General features: G+C 62.6%; 3 protein-coding genes across 3 annotated transcripts; 1 reads left to right on the top strand and 2 right to left on the bottom strand.

Moving 5' to 3' along the window:
- Positions 1-122: 122 nt before the first annotated feature.
- LOC131084885 (uncharacterized) lies at positions 123-1,352 on the bottom strand. Its single transcript, XM_058026651.1, has 3 exons — positions 1,059-1,352; positions 644-903; positions 123-478 (listed from the first exon to the last, which is right to left on the bottom strand). Exons 1-3 carry the CDS (start codon positions 1,350-1,352, stop codon positions 277-279), a joined length of 756 nt encoding a protein of 251 aa, XP_057882634.1. The 3' UTR covers positions 123-276.
- A 245-nt stretch (positions 1,353-1,597) lies between these two features.
- On the top strand, positions 1,598-7,138 carry LOC131084884 (antigen WC1.1-like). The gene is made up of 14 exons (XM_058026650.1): positions 1,598-1,620; positions 2,004-2,125; positions 2,655-2,975; positions 3,064-3,384; positions 3,458-3,760; positions 3,834-4,148; positions 4,269-4,637; positions 4,713-5,021; positions 5,109-5,480; positions 5,562-5,705; positions 5,850-5,945; positions 6,159-6,242; positions 6,494-6,634; positions 6,818-7,138. Exons 1-14 carry the CDS (start codon positions 1,598-1,600, stop codon positions 6,931-6,933), a joined length of 3,036 nt encoding a protein of 1,011 aa, XP_057882633.1. The 3' UTR covers positions 6,934-7,138.
- A 15-nt stretch (positions 7,139-7,153) lies between these two features.
- Positions 7,154-12,119, bottom strand: LOC131084775 (NACHT, LRR and PYD domains-containing protein 12-like). The gene is made up of 7 exons (XM_058026485.1): positions 11,959-12,119; positions 9,554-11,246; positions 8,928-9,056; positions 8,526-8,696; positions 8,142-8,315; positions 7,847-8,017; positions 7,154-7,681 (listed from the first exon to the last, which is right to left on the bottom strand). The coding sequence occupies exons 1-7, from the start codon at positions 12,002-12,004 to the stop codon at positions 7,480-7,482; spliced, it is 2,586 nt and encodes an 861-aa protein (XP_057882468.1). The 5' UTR covers positions 12,005-12,119; the 3' UTR covers positions 7,154-7,479.
- Positions 12,120-13,948: the final 1,829 nt, after the last annotated feature.

Below are 13,948 nucleotides of genomic sequence, written 5' to 3'. Positions count from 1 at the left end.
CAGGAACGGGAACCACAGACACATCCCTGGGAATGGTGGGCTGAAGGTGAATAGCCCAGGAGATTGCTGGGATTGCAGGGTCTTTATTTGTCACTGCCAAATGCATACAACTGCTGCCACCAACAACGAGGACAAAAGGGAGGGGACAGGACCCAGATCCTGCCCCACAGATGCAGCAGGATCTCCTGCCTGTGCCCCGAGGGTGGGGCAGGCTCAGCCCCACTCTCAGCACAGAGAGCCGGGCCAGGAGTGGCTCTGTTTGTTGGAAGGATGTTCCTAAAGGATGGGAGGTCTCCTGAAGGAGGGCAGCGCCTTCCTGCTCCCCGGCAGCACCCCGCGGTGGCAGGGCAGCCGGGCCATGGCCCCGGCCTGCGGCAGGTCGTGCTCCAGGAGGTTCCCGATGTTCAGGCCGGGCTGCAGGGCCCGGAGGGCGTCCAGTTCCTGCAGCAGGGCCTGGCTGAATCCGTCCGTGCTCAGCCTGGGCGTGGAGGAGGCAGGAGCAGAGGAGAAGGTGTTGGAGCTTGTGGGGAGGGAGGAGCTGCAGCGGCCGCGGTGCCGGTGCGGCCCTGGCTGTCCCGCGGCCTCCGCTGCCCGGCTCGGGCATGCCGGGCATGGAAGGGGCCGGGGCAGGGCCCCGACTCACCCCAGGCTCCTCAGCGGGCAGGCGGGATGCCGGAGCTGCTGGCAGAGCTGCAGGACGCCCTGGGCTCGCAGCTCGTTGTCGCTCAGGTCCAGGCAGCTGAGACGGGGCCCAGCAGCAGCTGCGCAGCCAGGGCCGGGCAGGAGGCGCCCGCCAGCCGGCAGCTGCCCAGCCTGTGGGAGCGAGGGAAAGAGGGAAGGAGGGCTTTGGCCTCTGCTTGCTGAGCTGCTCCAGGTGGGAAGGGCGGAGCAGCGGCTGAGGTGCTCGCAGCAGCGGCAAGGGCTGCTGAGGCGGCAATCCCGCAGCCCAATGAGAACCGTCGGTAAGAGGCCTCAGAGCCTCCTCAGGGCCCCGAGATGTGTCCGTGCACTCGGAGATCTCCTGTCCGCTGTGGCCGGGCCAGCAGGCAGCCACCCACCCAGGCAGCGCCCTCCGGTGCGGGTGGCCCGGCGCAGCCGGCCCGGTGCGGGCTCCGTGCGGTGCGTGCGTGTGTGAGCGGAGCAGGTCCGGACAGGGCCCGGTGCCGCAGGGCCCAGCAGCGCAGGGGGAATGGGGCAGGGCAGCTCCTGCCGCCGCCGCACAGCGAGGGACCGGGATGGGGTGCCGGGCAGCAATGGCCGCGCTGCCGGCGCGTGGACAGCAACTGCAGCTCCAGCGGCTCCGTTTGCTCTGCGCGGGAGCCCGGGACGAGAGTCCGGGAGGTGTCGATCATTTGCATAACAAAGGGCCGAGGAGAGCGGGATCCCGGCCAGGTGAGGGACACTGAGAGAGACAGCGGGAGTGGTGGATCGGGAGGAAGAGAGAGTTTAGAGTGGACATTTTGTGCTTTTAATGTGAGAGGCTCAAAGCCCTCTTCCTTTGCCTGGGACAATCCTGGGAGGTAGCAGCCGGGGCTGTTTCTGCGTTCCTGCGGCAGCCGCACTCGGATTTAGAGTGGGAGTCACCCGCGGATGTGCCATGGGACAGCTGGAGTGGAACTGGTGAGGAAATGTGGCTTCTGAGTGTGTGGCCGTGGGTGTTTGGGGAACCTGCGGGGCCAGCGAGGATCAGTGGAGCCGCAGCTGTGAATGGGTGTCAGTGCCATCGGCGCAAGCGGATCGCTGCGTAGGGAATGCGCTGCCGGAGAGTCCCGCGAAGGGTGAGCCCGGGACGTTTCCTGCCGTGCGCGGCTGGCGGGCTGCGGGGGCTCGGGGCGGCGGGGCCGGGGCGGCGGAGACGCGGCGCTGTCGGCGGCAGCGCAGGTGTCGGGAGGAGCGTGCGGTCGCTGGCGAGGCCGGGAGCCGCCGGGGGGTGACCGCCTCCTTCCTGCCCTGGGGCGAGGCGAGCGCGGGGCCGCAGCTGCGGCAGCAGCGCCATGTGGCAGCGCCGCCGCGAGGGACCGGGCAGCTGGCAGCCCCGCCGAGAGCCGGGGGCTGCTGGCACCCCCCGGGGGCTCCGAGCAGCCGGGAGGGGAGCGCCCCGAGCGTGGGCCTTTGAGCTTTGCAGGTGCCTTGCCTAGAAGTGGTTCTGTGGATGCTGCTGTCGGTAGGATGTGGGCTGGAGCCCGTGCTCCCCATCAGGGGGGCTCTGGGCAGGCTCTAGCAGCAGCAGCAGCAGCGCTGGAGCCCCGGGGGATGCGGGAGGGGCCGCCGCAGGGCAGGTGCTGTGGGGGGGCTGTCTCCCCCCGGGGACATCCGGGTGGCAGCCCACTGTGGCGAGGTGTGTGACGGCAGAGGCGCAGGCGAGGCTCATATTTGGGCACGGAGCAGGTTATTGGAGGCCGCGGCCCCGCAGCCGGGAGATGAGGCGCCTGATAAAGGCTGCTGCCCCCGGTGCTGCTGCTGCAGCGTGCATTGGCTCGGGCGCTGGCAGAGGTGCCCTGGCTGCGCTGGCTCTGGGGCCGCTGGCCATGGGACCGCTGCTGGCTCTGGGGCTGCTCGTGTGCGTGCGGCTGTGCGGGGGTGAGTGTCGGGCGGGCGGCAGCGGGGCCCGCGGCAGCGGCGGCGGGCCCGGCTCAGCAGCCTCCGTGCCGCAGGCTCCGGGGAGCTGCGTCTGGTGGGCGGCGGCGGGCGCTGTGCCGGGCGCGTGGAGGTGAAGCACGGCGGTGAGTGGGGCTCCGTGTGCGCCTTCGACTTCGACTGGGAGGCTCGCTGGGCCGTGGTGGTGTGCCGGCAGCTGGGCTGCGGCCGGGTGGCCAGGGCGTCCCTGCACGCCCGGTTCGGGCCGGGCAGCGGGCGGATCTGGCTGCAGCCCTTCTTCTGCAACGGCACCGAGGATGCGCTGGAGCGGTGTCCTAACTTCGGATGGGGACGGCATTTCTGCGGCCACGAGCGGGATGTGGGGGTGACCTGCACAGGTGAGGGGACACGCTGGCCGTGCCGGCACAGCCGCCTTGTGCTGGGACACCGCGGGCTGGTGTGAGCCGTGCCGGTGCCCCTGTGCAGATGCCGTGGAGCTGAGGCTGGCGGGCGGCAGCAGTCCCTGTGCCGGGAGGGTGGAGGTGAAGCTGCAGGGCCACTGGGGCACAGTGGGAGACGACAACTGGGACATGGAGGACGCCGAGGTGGTTTGCCAGCAGCTGGGCTGTGGTTCGGCTTCTGGTGCCTTCTCTGCCCGTGACCGCTTTGGCGTAGGGGATGGGCTGGTCAGCCTGGCCCTGGTGGACTGCAGAGGGGACGAGGCCACGCTCTGGGATTGCATGATCCGTGGTTGGGGACCCTATAACAGCAGCATCCATGGCTTGGACGCTGCCGTTGTCTGCCAAGGTAGGAGCTGGGCCTGGAGGCTTGAGGCTGTTCATGCACATCCCTTGCCACTGGCCCTGCACTGCCCCCACAGGCTTTTCCCGGCTGGTTGGTGGCGATGGATCCTGTGCCGGGCGGCTGGAGGTGCGTCAGGGCCGGGCCTGGGTCGGTGTCTGTGAGGATCAGGTGGATATGAAGGTGGCCCAGGTGGTGTGCAGGGAGCTGGGCTGTGGTGAGGTGATCGCCATCGCCGGCAGTGGCCGTTTTGGGGCAGTGTCGGGATCGCTCTGGGACGGGGGTTTCCAGTGCAATGGCACCGAGCCCCGTCTCAGCGCCTGTGCCTGGCGTCCGGCAAAGAGCCCGGGCTGCAGCGGCCCTGGCAGCGTCATCTGCTCTTGTAAGTGGCGGGGACAGCGGGGGCAGTTGGGGTCCCGGCAGTATCAGTGCTCACAAGGCTGTTCCTGTGGCAGCCTACACGGGCTTCCGGCTGGGGAACGGCAGCTCGGGATGCTCCGGGCGAGTGGAGGTGGCAGTGAGGGGGACGTGGGGCTCCGTGTGCGCCAGCGAGTGGGACCTGGCCGATGCGCACGTCCTGTGCCGCCACGTGGGCTGCGGCCGCGCCCTCAGCGTGCTGCCGGGAGGCTCCTTCGGCAGCGGGGAGGGGCCGCTGCGGCCGGACACCTTCGGCTGCAGCGGGAGCGAGCGGCACCCGGGCCAGTGCCCCGTGGCCGTGCTGGGGAAGCCGCCCTGTGCTCCCGGGAACGCCGCCGCCGTCAACTGCTCAGGTGGGTACGTGTGCTCCGTGAGGAGCCTTAAGGGCTTTCGGGACCCTCCCAAAAGTGGAGATGGTTTGCGATGATGCACGCTTATTTTTTGATGAAGTTCTCAGTGCGGCCATTTTACAGGCGCTGCTGAGTCCCTGCGGCTGGTGAAGGGTGAGACGTGGTGCGAGGGGTATCTGGAGTCGAAGACAAGTACCGAGGCCTGGCGCCGTGTTCCAGGAGAGGTGACGCTCCTACGGAATTTTAGCAATGTGTGTTCGAAGCTGGGCTGTGGAGGACTGGAGAAGAGTCATGGTGTCCCTGGGACGTCCATCCTGTTCAATATCAACTGGCAGGAGAGGGGCATCTTGAAAGCGGTGATCAGAGACATTGTGCAGATGACCACTGATCTGTCTACTCGGACCATATCAGAGGATTATTTTGGGAGTGATTACTGGTCCATGACCACTGCACCAGCTGACGTCCCTCATGGGACCTACCTTGTCTGCTCAGGTGGGTGTCCCGAGAAGGGCCGGCGGTGCCGGTGCCCCAAGCAGCAAGCTCAGCCCACTCCTTCCGTGCCCACAGGCAGCCTGCGGGTGAGGCTGGTGGGGAGCTCTGGGCGCTGTGCCGGGCGTGTGGAGGTCTATTCCGGTGGCAGCTGGAGCTGGGTGTGCCAGGAAGGCTGGGAGCTGCAGGACGCGGCCGTTGTGTGCCGGGAGCTGGGCTGTGGCACGGCGCTGCAGGCCCCGGGCTGGGCGCGCTTGGGTGGCGGCCCGGGGCCGCTGTGGCCGTACAGCCCCGAGTGCTCCGGCTCCGAGGAGTCTCTGTGGGAGTGCGGGCGCACGGAACGGCGCGAGTGCGGGCGCGGCGGCGGGGCAGGGGCCGTGTGCTCAGGTGAGTGCGGGGCAGCCCCGGATCAGGGCCCGGCAGAGGCGCCGGGGGGTTCCTGGCCGTGCCGTGACCCCGCTGTCCCCCTTGCAGAGCAGCTCTCCGTGCAGCTGGCAGAGGGCCCTGGGCGCTGCCGGGGCTTCCTGGAGATGTTCCACAACAACACCTGGGGCCGCGTGTGCGCCAACGGCACCAGCCCCGGCACCGCCGCCACCGTCTGCCACCAGCTGGGCTGTGGGCACCGGGGCTGGCTCACAGCTGTCTCCGCCCAGGAGCCGACCGAGGCCTGGCTGGCCTGGGTGGGCTGTGAGGACGGGGCCCGCTCGCTCTGGCAGTGCCCCTCGGCACCCTGGCACCTGGAGAGCTGTGGCACAGATGTGCACGCCTATGTGGAGTGTGAGGAGCACAGTGATGGCACCACTGAGGGACACACTACCCCATATCCGGAGGGTGCCACCAGCACAGGTAGCTCTGCCCGTGCCTGCATTCCCCAGAGCAGGCTGGCTGGGCTCCCCCTGGCCTCACTGCCTGCCTGTGTTCCCACAGGTGTCCCCAGAAGGCGGCCCCGAGCGGTGGCCGTGGGGTCTGTGCCCGTGCCCACTGTGCTGTGCGTGGTGCTGGGGACGCTGCTGTGCCTGTCCCTGGGTGCCCTGGCCCTGCTGCTGTGCCGTGCCCGTGCCCGGCGCCGAGGTGGGTCCCGATGGGTGGGGACAGATTCGGTTTGGGGGGTCCAGGGACCCCAGGCCTGTAGAACAGCTCAGAAGGGGGCCAAGGGATGATCCCGGTGCCCTCAGAGTGCCCAGGGCCCCAGCTAAGTGCTGCATCTGCTTGCAGGCCCTGGCAGAGCTGCAGATGCCATCTCCAACGCTGTCTACGAGGAGCTGGATTACAAAGCCATGCCTGAGTACCAGGAGGTGCCTACTCCCCCAGGTGGGTGCAGCCCTTGTGCCCCAGCTGTGCCCACAGTGAAGGCTCTGCCTGAGAGCCCCAGGGCAGCTGTGGCTCCTGGTGGCCCTGCAGGGGCTTCTGGCCATGGGCTGTGGGTGTCCCTCGGTCCCAGAGCAGCCCCGCTCTGTGGTGTGAGGTTCTGTCACCGGTGGTGCCGCTTGAGGCCACCCCCAAGTCCCTGTTTATGCCCTGCAGGTTCCCTGTTGGAGGGATGGGTGAAGAAGCTGCCGTATGACACCGGGGACAGCGTGGCGGGCAGTGACACCGAGGCAGCCCCAGGTAGGGCCACTGGGCATGAGGCCAGCAGGGAGAGCTGGGGACAGGGACACACCTGTGCTGGGAGAGGCTGAGGGCATAAATCTCCTCCCATATGAATGTGCAGTGAAACATCACCTGTCCCTGTGGGACGCAAGGCCCTCCAGCTCGTGCCGAATTGGAAAGGCTGGAGGGGGTGGCACAGCCTGAGCCCTGCAGGGCTCAGGCCGGGCAGGGCCGCTGGTCACTGCCATGGACCCCTCTGCTTTTCCCAGATCCCCCTGCCCGGCCCGAGCAAGGACCGCCGGATGGCTACGACGATGTCGTGGGTGTGGCCCAGGAGCCCCCCGCTGGCAGCACTGGGGACATCTCCGAGGGAGTGGCACGGCAGAGGTGGATCTGTGTGCTGCCCACAGGTGAGAGGGCTCCCGGCTGCCCTGTCCCCTGTGCAGAGCCACTCCATGGCAGGCTTTGGCTGTGGGGGCGGGCAGGGCCCCAGCAGCAGATCCATGGCTGCTGTGGCCAGAGCCCAGGTGGGGTCTGTCAGGGGGACACGCAGCTGCCTGCCCCCTCAGGCACCTTTCTGTGCTGTCCCCAAGGTGGCATCTACTCCCCTCCAGGTCCCCCAGGAGCCACCAGGGAGCCCTCGGAAGAGCCCCCTGGACACATGGACTATGATGATGTCGGCACCAGCACCCTGGGGACGTTGCCATGAGGATGTCCTGGCCATGCCACAGCCCTGGGGACACGTGTGTGGCGGTGTGGTGGGGTCCTTGTCCCCAGGGAAGGCTGGCCGTGCCCACAGAGGTCAGCCCTTACTGTCCAGCGCTGCAGGAAAAGAGCTCCTGTACGGGATTATCTTTGATTTCAGTGTGATTTTCCCTTTTTTCCTATTAAAATCCAGACTGGTCAGAGACTCCCTCCCAGGCCTGGAACATCATTCCGGGCCTGGCACTTCCATCCCAGGTACACCAGCCCGGAACAAGGATATGAGGCAGACACAAGCTTGGCAATGGTTGGCTGAAGGGGAGATGTAGTGGGAGATGGCTGGAATTGTCTGCAGGATCTTTATTTGTCACTGCCAAATGCATACAACTGCTGCCACCAACAACGAGGGCAAAAGGGAGAAGGCAGGACCCAGATCCTGCCCCGCAGATGCAGCAGGATCTCCTGCCTGTGCCCCGAGGGTGGGGCAGGCTCAGCCCCACTCTCAGCACAGAGAGCCGGGCCAGGAGTGGCTCTGTTTGTTGGAAGGATGTTCCTAAAGGATGGGAGGTCTCCTGAAGGAGGGCAGCGCCTTCCTGCCCCCCGGCAGCACCCCGCGGTGGCAGGGCAGCCGGGCCATGGCCCCGGCCTGCGGCAGGTCGTGCTCCAGGAGGTTCCCGATGTTCAGGCCGGGCTGCAGGGCCCGGAGGGCGTCCAGTTCCTGCAGCAGGGCCTGGCTGAATCCGTCCGTGCTCAGCCTGGGCGTGGAGGAGGCAGGAGCAGAGGAGAAGGTGTTGGAGCTTGTGGGGAGGGAGGAGCTGCAGCGGCCGCGGTGCCGGTGCGGCCCTGCCTGTCCCGCGGCCTCCGCTGCCCGGCTCGGGCCTGCCGGGCATGGAAGGGGCCGGGGCAGGGCCCTGACTCACCCCAGGCTCCTCAGCGGGCAGGCGGGATGCCGGAGCTGCTGGCAGAGCTGCAGGACGCCCTCGGCTCGCAGCTCGTTGTCGCTCAGGTCCAGGCAACTGAGACGGGGCCCCTGCAGCAGCTGCGCAGCCAGGGCCGGGCAGGAGGTGCCTGACAGCCGGCAGCTGCCCAGCCTGTGGGAGCGAGGGAAAGAGGGAAGGAGGGCTTTGGCCTCTGCTTGCTGAGCTGCTCCAGGTGGGAGGAAGAAAGCTGTGCATAAGAAGGAGGGAGCACTTGCCCATCCTGCAGCCACTTTACCGCAGTGTCTGTAGCGGGCAGGCACAGTGCTGGAGCCCCTCACACAGCAGCTCCACGCCGGCATCTCGCAGACCCTCGCTGAAGGACAAATCCAGCTCCTCCAGGCAGGTGTTGGTGCCCAGCACAGCGGCGAGGTCCTCGCAGCTGGCACTGGTGATGCGGGAATACCGAAGCCTGATGGGAACCCCGGGAAAACCCTCAGAGCCTCCTGAGTGCTCCTACTGCCATCCCACCATGGTGGCGTTCCCCACCCTCATGCCACAACCTTGGTGCTCCTTGGCCTGATGTGTGGGACAGAGGCACCACGCCACCCCAGGGGGACCCTCTTTGGTGTTTCCGGAGCTCTCAGGTCTGATAGTCCTGAGGGACTCTGGGAGTGCTCACCGCAGGATGCGCAGGCGGCAGCCCGGAGTCCGCAGCCCCTCACAGAGGAGGCGCACGCCACTGTCACCCAGCGAGCGGTCAGCCAGCTCCAGCTGGGCCAGGCCCGGGTGCTCCACCAGCAGTGCTGCCAGCTCCGCACAGCAGCTCTCGGACAGCCGGCACCACTGCAGCCTGCGGGAGAGCATGGAGAGCAGGGGCTCAGCACATCCCACCTGTCCTGGCTGCTCACCTGCCCACCAAACCCTCAGGTAAAGAGGGCCTGGCCTCCCCCTGGCTCCTTGCCATTGTCCCCGGGGAGCAGCGGGGCAGCACCAACCCACTCACCCCGTGCACTGTGGTCCGGGTGCCCCCACCCCCAGCCCGGATCCCAGCCCTGGTTTGAGTTCCACGTGCGTCTCTCACCGGAGCACCTGCAGGGCACTGTCCCGGTGCCGCAGAGCGCGGCAGAGCAGGTGGATGGGGCAGGGCAGCTCCTCCCGCCGCCGCGCAATGAGGGCACCAGGATGTCCTCTGGCTCCCGAGACTCCAGAGCTGCAGGGAAACAGAGCTGCAGTGGTGGCTGCTCGCGGTTCTGACACCAGCACACAACCCCCCCACCCCGAGCAGAACCTCCAGCTCCTCCACCTTTGCGGCTTTGGAGGAGCAAAGGACCTCAAGCATTGCTGCTTGAGCCACCTGGAGATGTAAGGTGAGTCACAGGGTGCATTTAACATTCCAGCACAAGGGATCCCCCTTTTCAAGGGAGAAGGGGGATGATGGGAACTTTGAGTGACAGCTGGCCACAGGTGGGCCTTGCTAGGTCGAGCCAAGAAGCTCCATCACTATCAATCCCACAGTAAGCAGCAGATGGAGGAGCCCACGTGTTCCTTATTCTCCCCAAGAATAAGTAAATCCTCTGCTGCAGAACCAAACACCCAGGGAAAGGCCAAACTGGTGTTCAGGAAGGAGGAGCTGAATCATCCTTTGGGACAGAGGAAGAGAAATCTTTGCAGTTTTGGGTCATTAAAGCAAGAAGGAGCAGGACTTACCAAGGCACTGACACATCCAGCTCTGCCTCAGGATCCCGCCAGTGGAAGGAGCATCCTTGGAGGGTGACGGAGCCCAGCCCAGTCCAGTGTTGGATGCAGAAGGAAAGAGCCATCTGGTCATACAGGGTCAGCCTGGTGTCCTGCAAGTCCAGGTCAGTGAAATGACTCAATGCACTTTGTGCAAAGCTCTTCTCGTTCATCTCAAACAAGAAGTGGAAAGTGTCCATCTCCGAAACCTTCAGTGCTTGGCCAGGGTGAGAGAGGTCTCTGTGCCTCCCCTGAAGCCACTCCAGCAACTCTTCCCTGGCTCGTGGTGAAATTCTGCACCCAATGGTATTGTCCATGTACTCTATGGATTTCTGGCTGACCAGACCAAAGAGGAATCGCACTGTTACACTCAAATCCTTTCTGGACTTGTTGTAGCTTTCTAACAATTTATTTACGTTCTTTTCAAGCCTCCCCAGGCTGCTGATTGTTTCCCCATCATCCTCCAGAACGTAAAACATTGCTGCAAAAAACTCCTGGAGGTGCAGATGGGTGAAAGCATAGACACTCTCATGGTCTTCTCCTTCCCTTGGGATTCTTTCATTGAGGAAGTAGGGGAGAAGACCTGGCAGGTCCAAGCCACAGTCCTTGATTTCCTTCTCCTCAAAGAAGACCTTGTGCTTCCAAATACCCTCGGCTGCCAAGGAGCAAAGCTGGAGTAGGAACTGCTGGAGGACCTGGGGGTTGTCCCTGTCCCTGTGCTTCAGTAACTGGGAGAGGTAGAACATTATCATCCCTGTGGTGGTTTTGGAGCACTCAAGGAGGTTTTTCTTCCCACAAAGCTCTTGTTCAAGGATGGTGCAGATGGTCCAGCTCATGATAGGGATGACACACAAGCTATAGAGGATCTCATTGCCTCTGACAAACCTGAAGGCCACGTCTGCTTTGTTGGGGTTCTCAAAATACCTGTGGAAATACTCCTCCCTCCTGGCTGCTGAAAATCCCAGTATCTCCACATAATTCTCACCCTTCAGGCACTGCCTCAGGCTTCCAAGAGCCATTGGCCTCATGGTGATGAGCAAAGAGGCTTTGGGGAGCAGAGTCTTCTTCAACAAGCTCATCAGGGTGAGCTCCAGCGGCTTCACCTCCCTGGGGTCAGAGCTCAGCTCAGCTTCAGGCTGAACCAAGGAGAACCCCAGGGCCTCAAAGCCATCAAAAATGAACAGGATCTTCTTCTGGTCATCCAGGATCTTCCCAGCTGGCACTTGCAGGCCAGGACAGCACCATGAAACCAGGTCTGCCACGCTGGCTTCCATGGGAAGGACGATGGCTTTGCAGTCAATGCAGAAGACAAAGTCAAACTGCGTGTGGAGTGCCCCTTCTCCCCACTCCACCATCACCTTCCTGACCATCATTGTCTTCCCCATCCCTGGGGCCCCCACCAGCACCACGACCTGCGGGGTTTGCCCATCTCCACTGGGTTCAAACAGCATGGTGGTGGTGGTGGCTGCTCCGCTGCTGGCGCTGGCACATCCCTGGCTGGTTCCCACAGCTCCATCCTTGGCTCCGTGCTTGCTCCCAGGCTCCCTGGTGATGGTCAGGGTGGTGAAGCGGCTCTGGAGGGACGGGCTCTCCCTGGGACAGGCGCCCAGCTCCCTGTCCTGGCGGGACTCCCGGACCATGTGCTCTCTGCTGTCCCACCTGTGCCCTGTGCCAAGAGGAGCAGGGTCAGTTCCCAGCTCAGAGAAATTCCCCACCAGCCCACCTGTGCCCCCGACACACCAGCAGCTGCTTATTTCAATGCTCGGTGCTCTCCCAAGTCTGGCTGCAGCACTAAGGACACAATTTGTGAGGATCTGGGGATTCTGGTAGGTTGGCCATTCTCCTTCTGGGTCCTGATCCTGATCTATCCACCCTTGTTTTATCATCCTCATTAATCTGGGAGCAAATGCAACTGCCTGGGGCTGCCTGCAGCCTCTGACTCATGCTTCAGGGGACAAAGGCTCCAGAGCACAAAGCTCTGCAGAGATATCCTTAATCCCCATCCCAAGAGGAACGAATCTGCCCAGGTGGCTGCTGGAAAGTGCTGAGAGCACTGGGTGAGCTTTAAGATCACTTCCAACCCAAACCATTCTGTGATTTTAAACAATGCAGGAGGAGTTGTTTATTTATCGAGGAATTACAAGCTCATGTAATTAATTCACTGCAGGGATGAGCTGCCTGGACAGAGCTGGGTGACCCTGTCCCCAGAACAGCTTCAACAAGGAGTGCCCAGGACTGAACTCAGAGCCCAGGCCCATGCCAGCTGGTGGGGAGGCTCCAGGTGAGGCTGCTCAGCATTCCAGGCTATAAATAGTACCCCAGGGGGAGCAGGGCTTGGATTTTCACTGCAAGGACTCCCTGCTGCCAGGGAAACCCACCTTGGGTGCTGCAGCAAGTCATTCCACTGTGAGAAATGTCCTTCATCCTGCTTTCCCGGGAGTTTGAGGTACAGACAAACGGTGCTGCCCAAACAGCCACAGGGTTTTGCTGCTGTGTAGCCTTTTCCCCCCTCTCCAGCTGCGGGGTGGGTTGTAACTTGGGCTCTAGGAAAGGAGAGAGGCTCCTTTAGGATCTCTGGATGCTCAGGGATGAAAGGGGTGTGAGCCTGTGCTATGACCTGCTCTCCTGGTTTGCCTGCTCCAGTTTATGTGCAGGGCACCTGTGTCTGGATTAGGAGGGGGTAACCCACTCAATGATTTTATTTTCTGTGAGTGATGATTTTCTTTCCATGATGGGGGAAAAAAAAGCTTCAGGGTGATGTGTTTAGCAAAGCAGCCTCTGAGGGATACTGGGAAAGGGAGAAAGGATGTTTTAAGGCACACAGGGAGTTTAAGGACTTCTTATTTCCCTACTCAGAGCCAGACATTACACTGTCCCTCCTGCTTGCAGGATGTCAAATAATTCTGGGGACAACCATTTCTCTCCAAAGGAAATGGTCTCAAGTGTGTCAGGGGACATTTAGACAGAATATTGGGGAAAATTCCTTCACTGAAAGGGTTGTTCATTCCTGGCACAGCTACCCAGGGCAGTGATGGAGTCCCCATCCCTGGAGGGATTTAAAAGCTTCGTGGATGTGGCACCTGGGGACAAGGGATAGTGATGGCCTTGGGCAGTGCTGGGGAATGTTTGGTCCTGATAACCTCAGTGGGCTCAAACAATTCCACTATTCTGTGTTCCTTCTCATGGATGCTGCTGCCACCAACATTCCCCTGTGGGTTTTGCAGGGAGAGCTCCCCAGGAGCCAGGGCTGTCCTTATCCCTACGAACTCCTCCTGGGAGGTGCTGTGAGCAGAGGGGGAGGGGGCAAATCCAGCAGCACCGTTTCTAAAGGTTTCCCACTCCATCTGACCTTGAAAAAGCCATTTTCACCTTGCTGTGTCTCAGGCAGGGTTGCCGCTTGCTGTGCCTGCGCTGCGTGAGGGGGGATGTGACTCTGCCACGGGGAGATGGGGGAAGTGTATTGTTTTAACAGCTTTTCCTTCACTTCCCTTTTTCCTACCTCAGTTTAAAAAAAAAAAAAAAAAAAAGTTTACATTCAGAATTTAAATGTAGCGTGAATTCTGGTCTGAGACGTGTGAGAGCATCACGTGGGGCTGCTTATCTCCTAAGGCACAGGCAGAGTGTGTGATCACAAGGAAACTGCTGTTGGAGCCCCTCATCCAGGCTCTGGGGACAAGACCCGGTGGTTCCCACTTGCAGGAGGCTCCCTCCCTCCTCCTGCCACCTTGAAGATATTCCTGCCTGATCCAGAAGTAGCAAAGAGATTTTGCTAGGGAAGCAGTGGTTTGGGAGTGTCCCCTGCATTAAACTGTGGATTTCCACCAGCTTTGCAGGAATTCAGCCCCTCTGCTGCCCTCTCTGCTGTCTGTCAATCCAGCAGATTTGGGTGGTGTTAGGAAGGGGAAGCAGCTGTTTGGAGACATGGAAAGGTCCTGGCTGTGCCTGGCACAAGTCTCTGAACGAGCAGGGAGTGCTGGCACTGCTGGGTGCAGGACCAGACAGGGAACAGAGGGTACATCAGCATCAGCCACAGCTAATCCCGTCTGTGCCAGCCTGTCTGAGCCCAGCTGGCTCCTGGAGCCAAGGACTACAGAAGGAATAACCTTGCTTATCCCTGTCCCAAGGGGGTGTGTAGGGTAGCTGCATCCCAAGGCAGGCCCTGGAAGCACAGCCTGTCCTGGGAGATGTTCTTGCATCCAGCCCCTCATTCTGCAGCTCTCTTCTAACAGGCAGGATTTTTCTTTGCAGTGGGATTTAAGCAACCTGAGTATTTTTTGGACATGACATGCACCTGGCTGGGCACTGGTGGGTGGTTGGTGGGTCTCGAGCAGGGTGCAGGCAGATGGGCAAGTAGCACACAGCCCGATT

Source organism: Melospiza georgiana, chromosome 6, assembly GCF_028018845.1.
Source record: "Melospiza georgiana isolate bMelGeo1 chromosome 6, bMelGeo1.pri, whole genome shotgun sequence".
NCBI lineage: Eukaryota > Metazoa > Chordata > Aves > Passeriformes > Passerellidae > Melospiza > Melospiza georgiana.
Note: the sequence above shows the minus strand (reverse complement) of the source record. Positions and strands in the feature narration are given on the sequence as shown.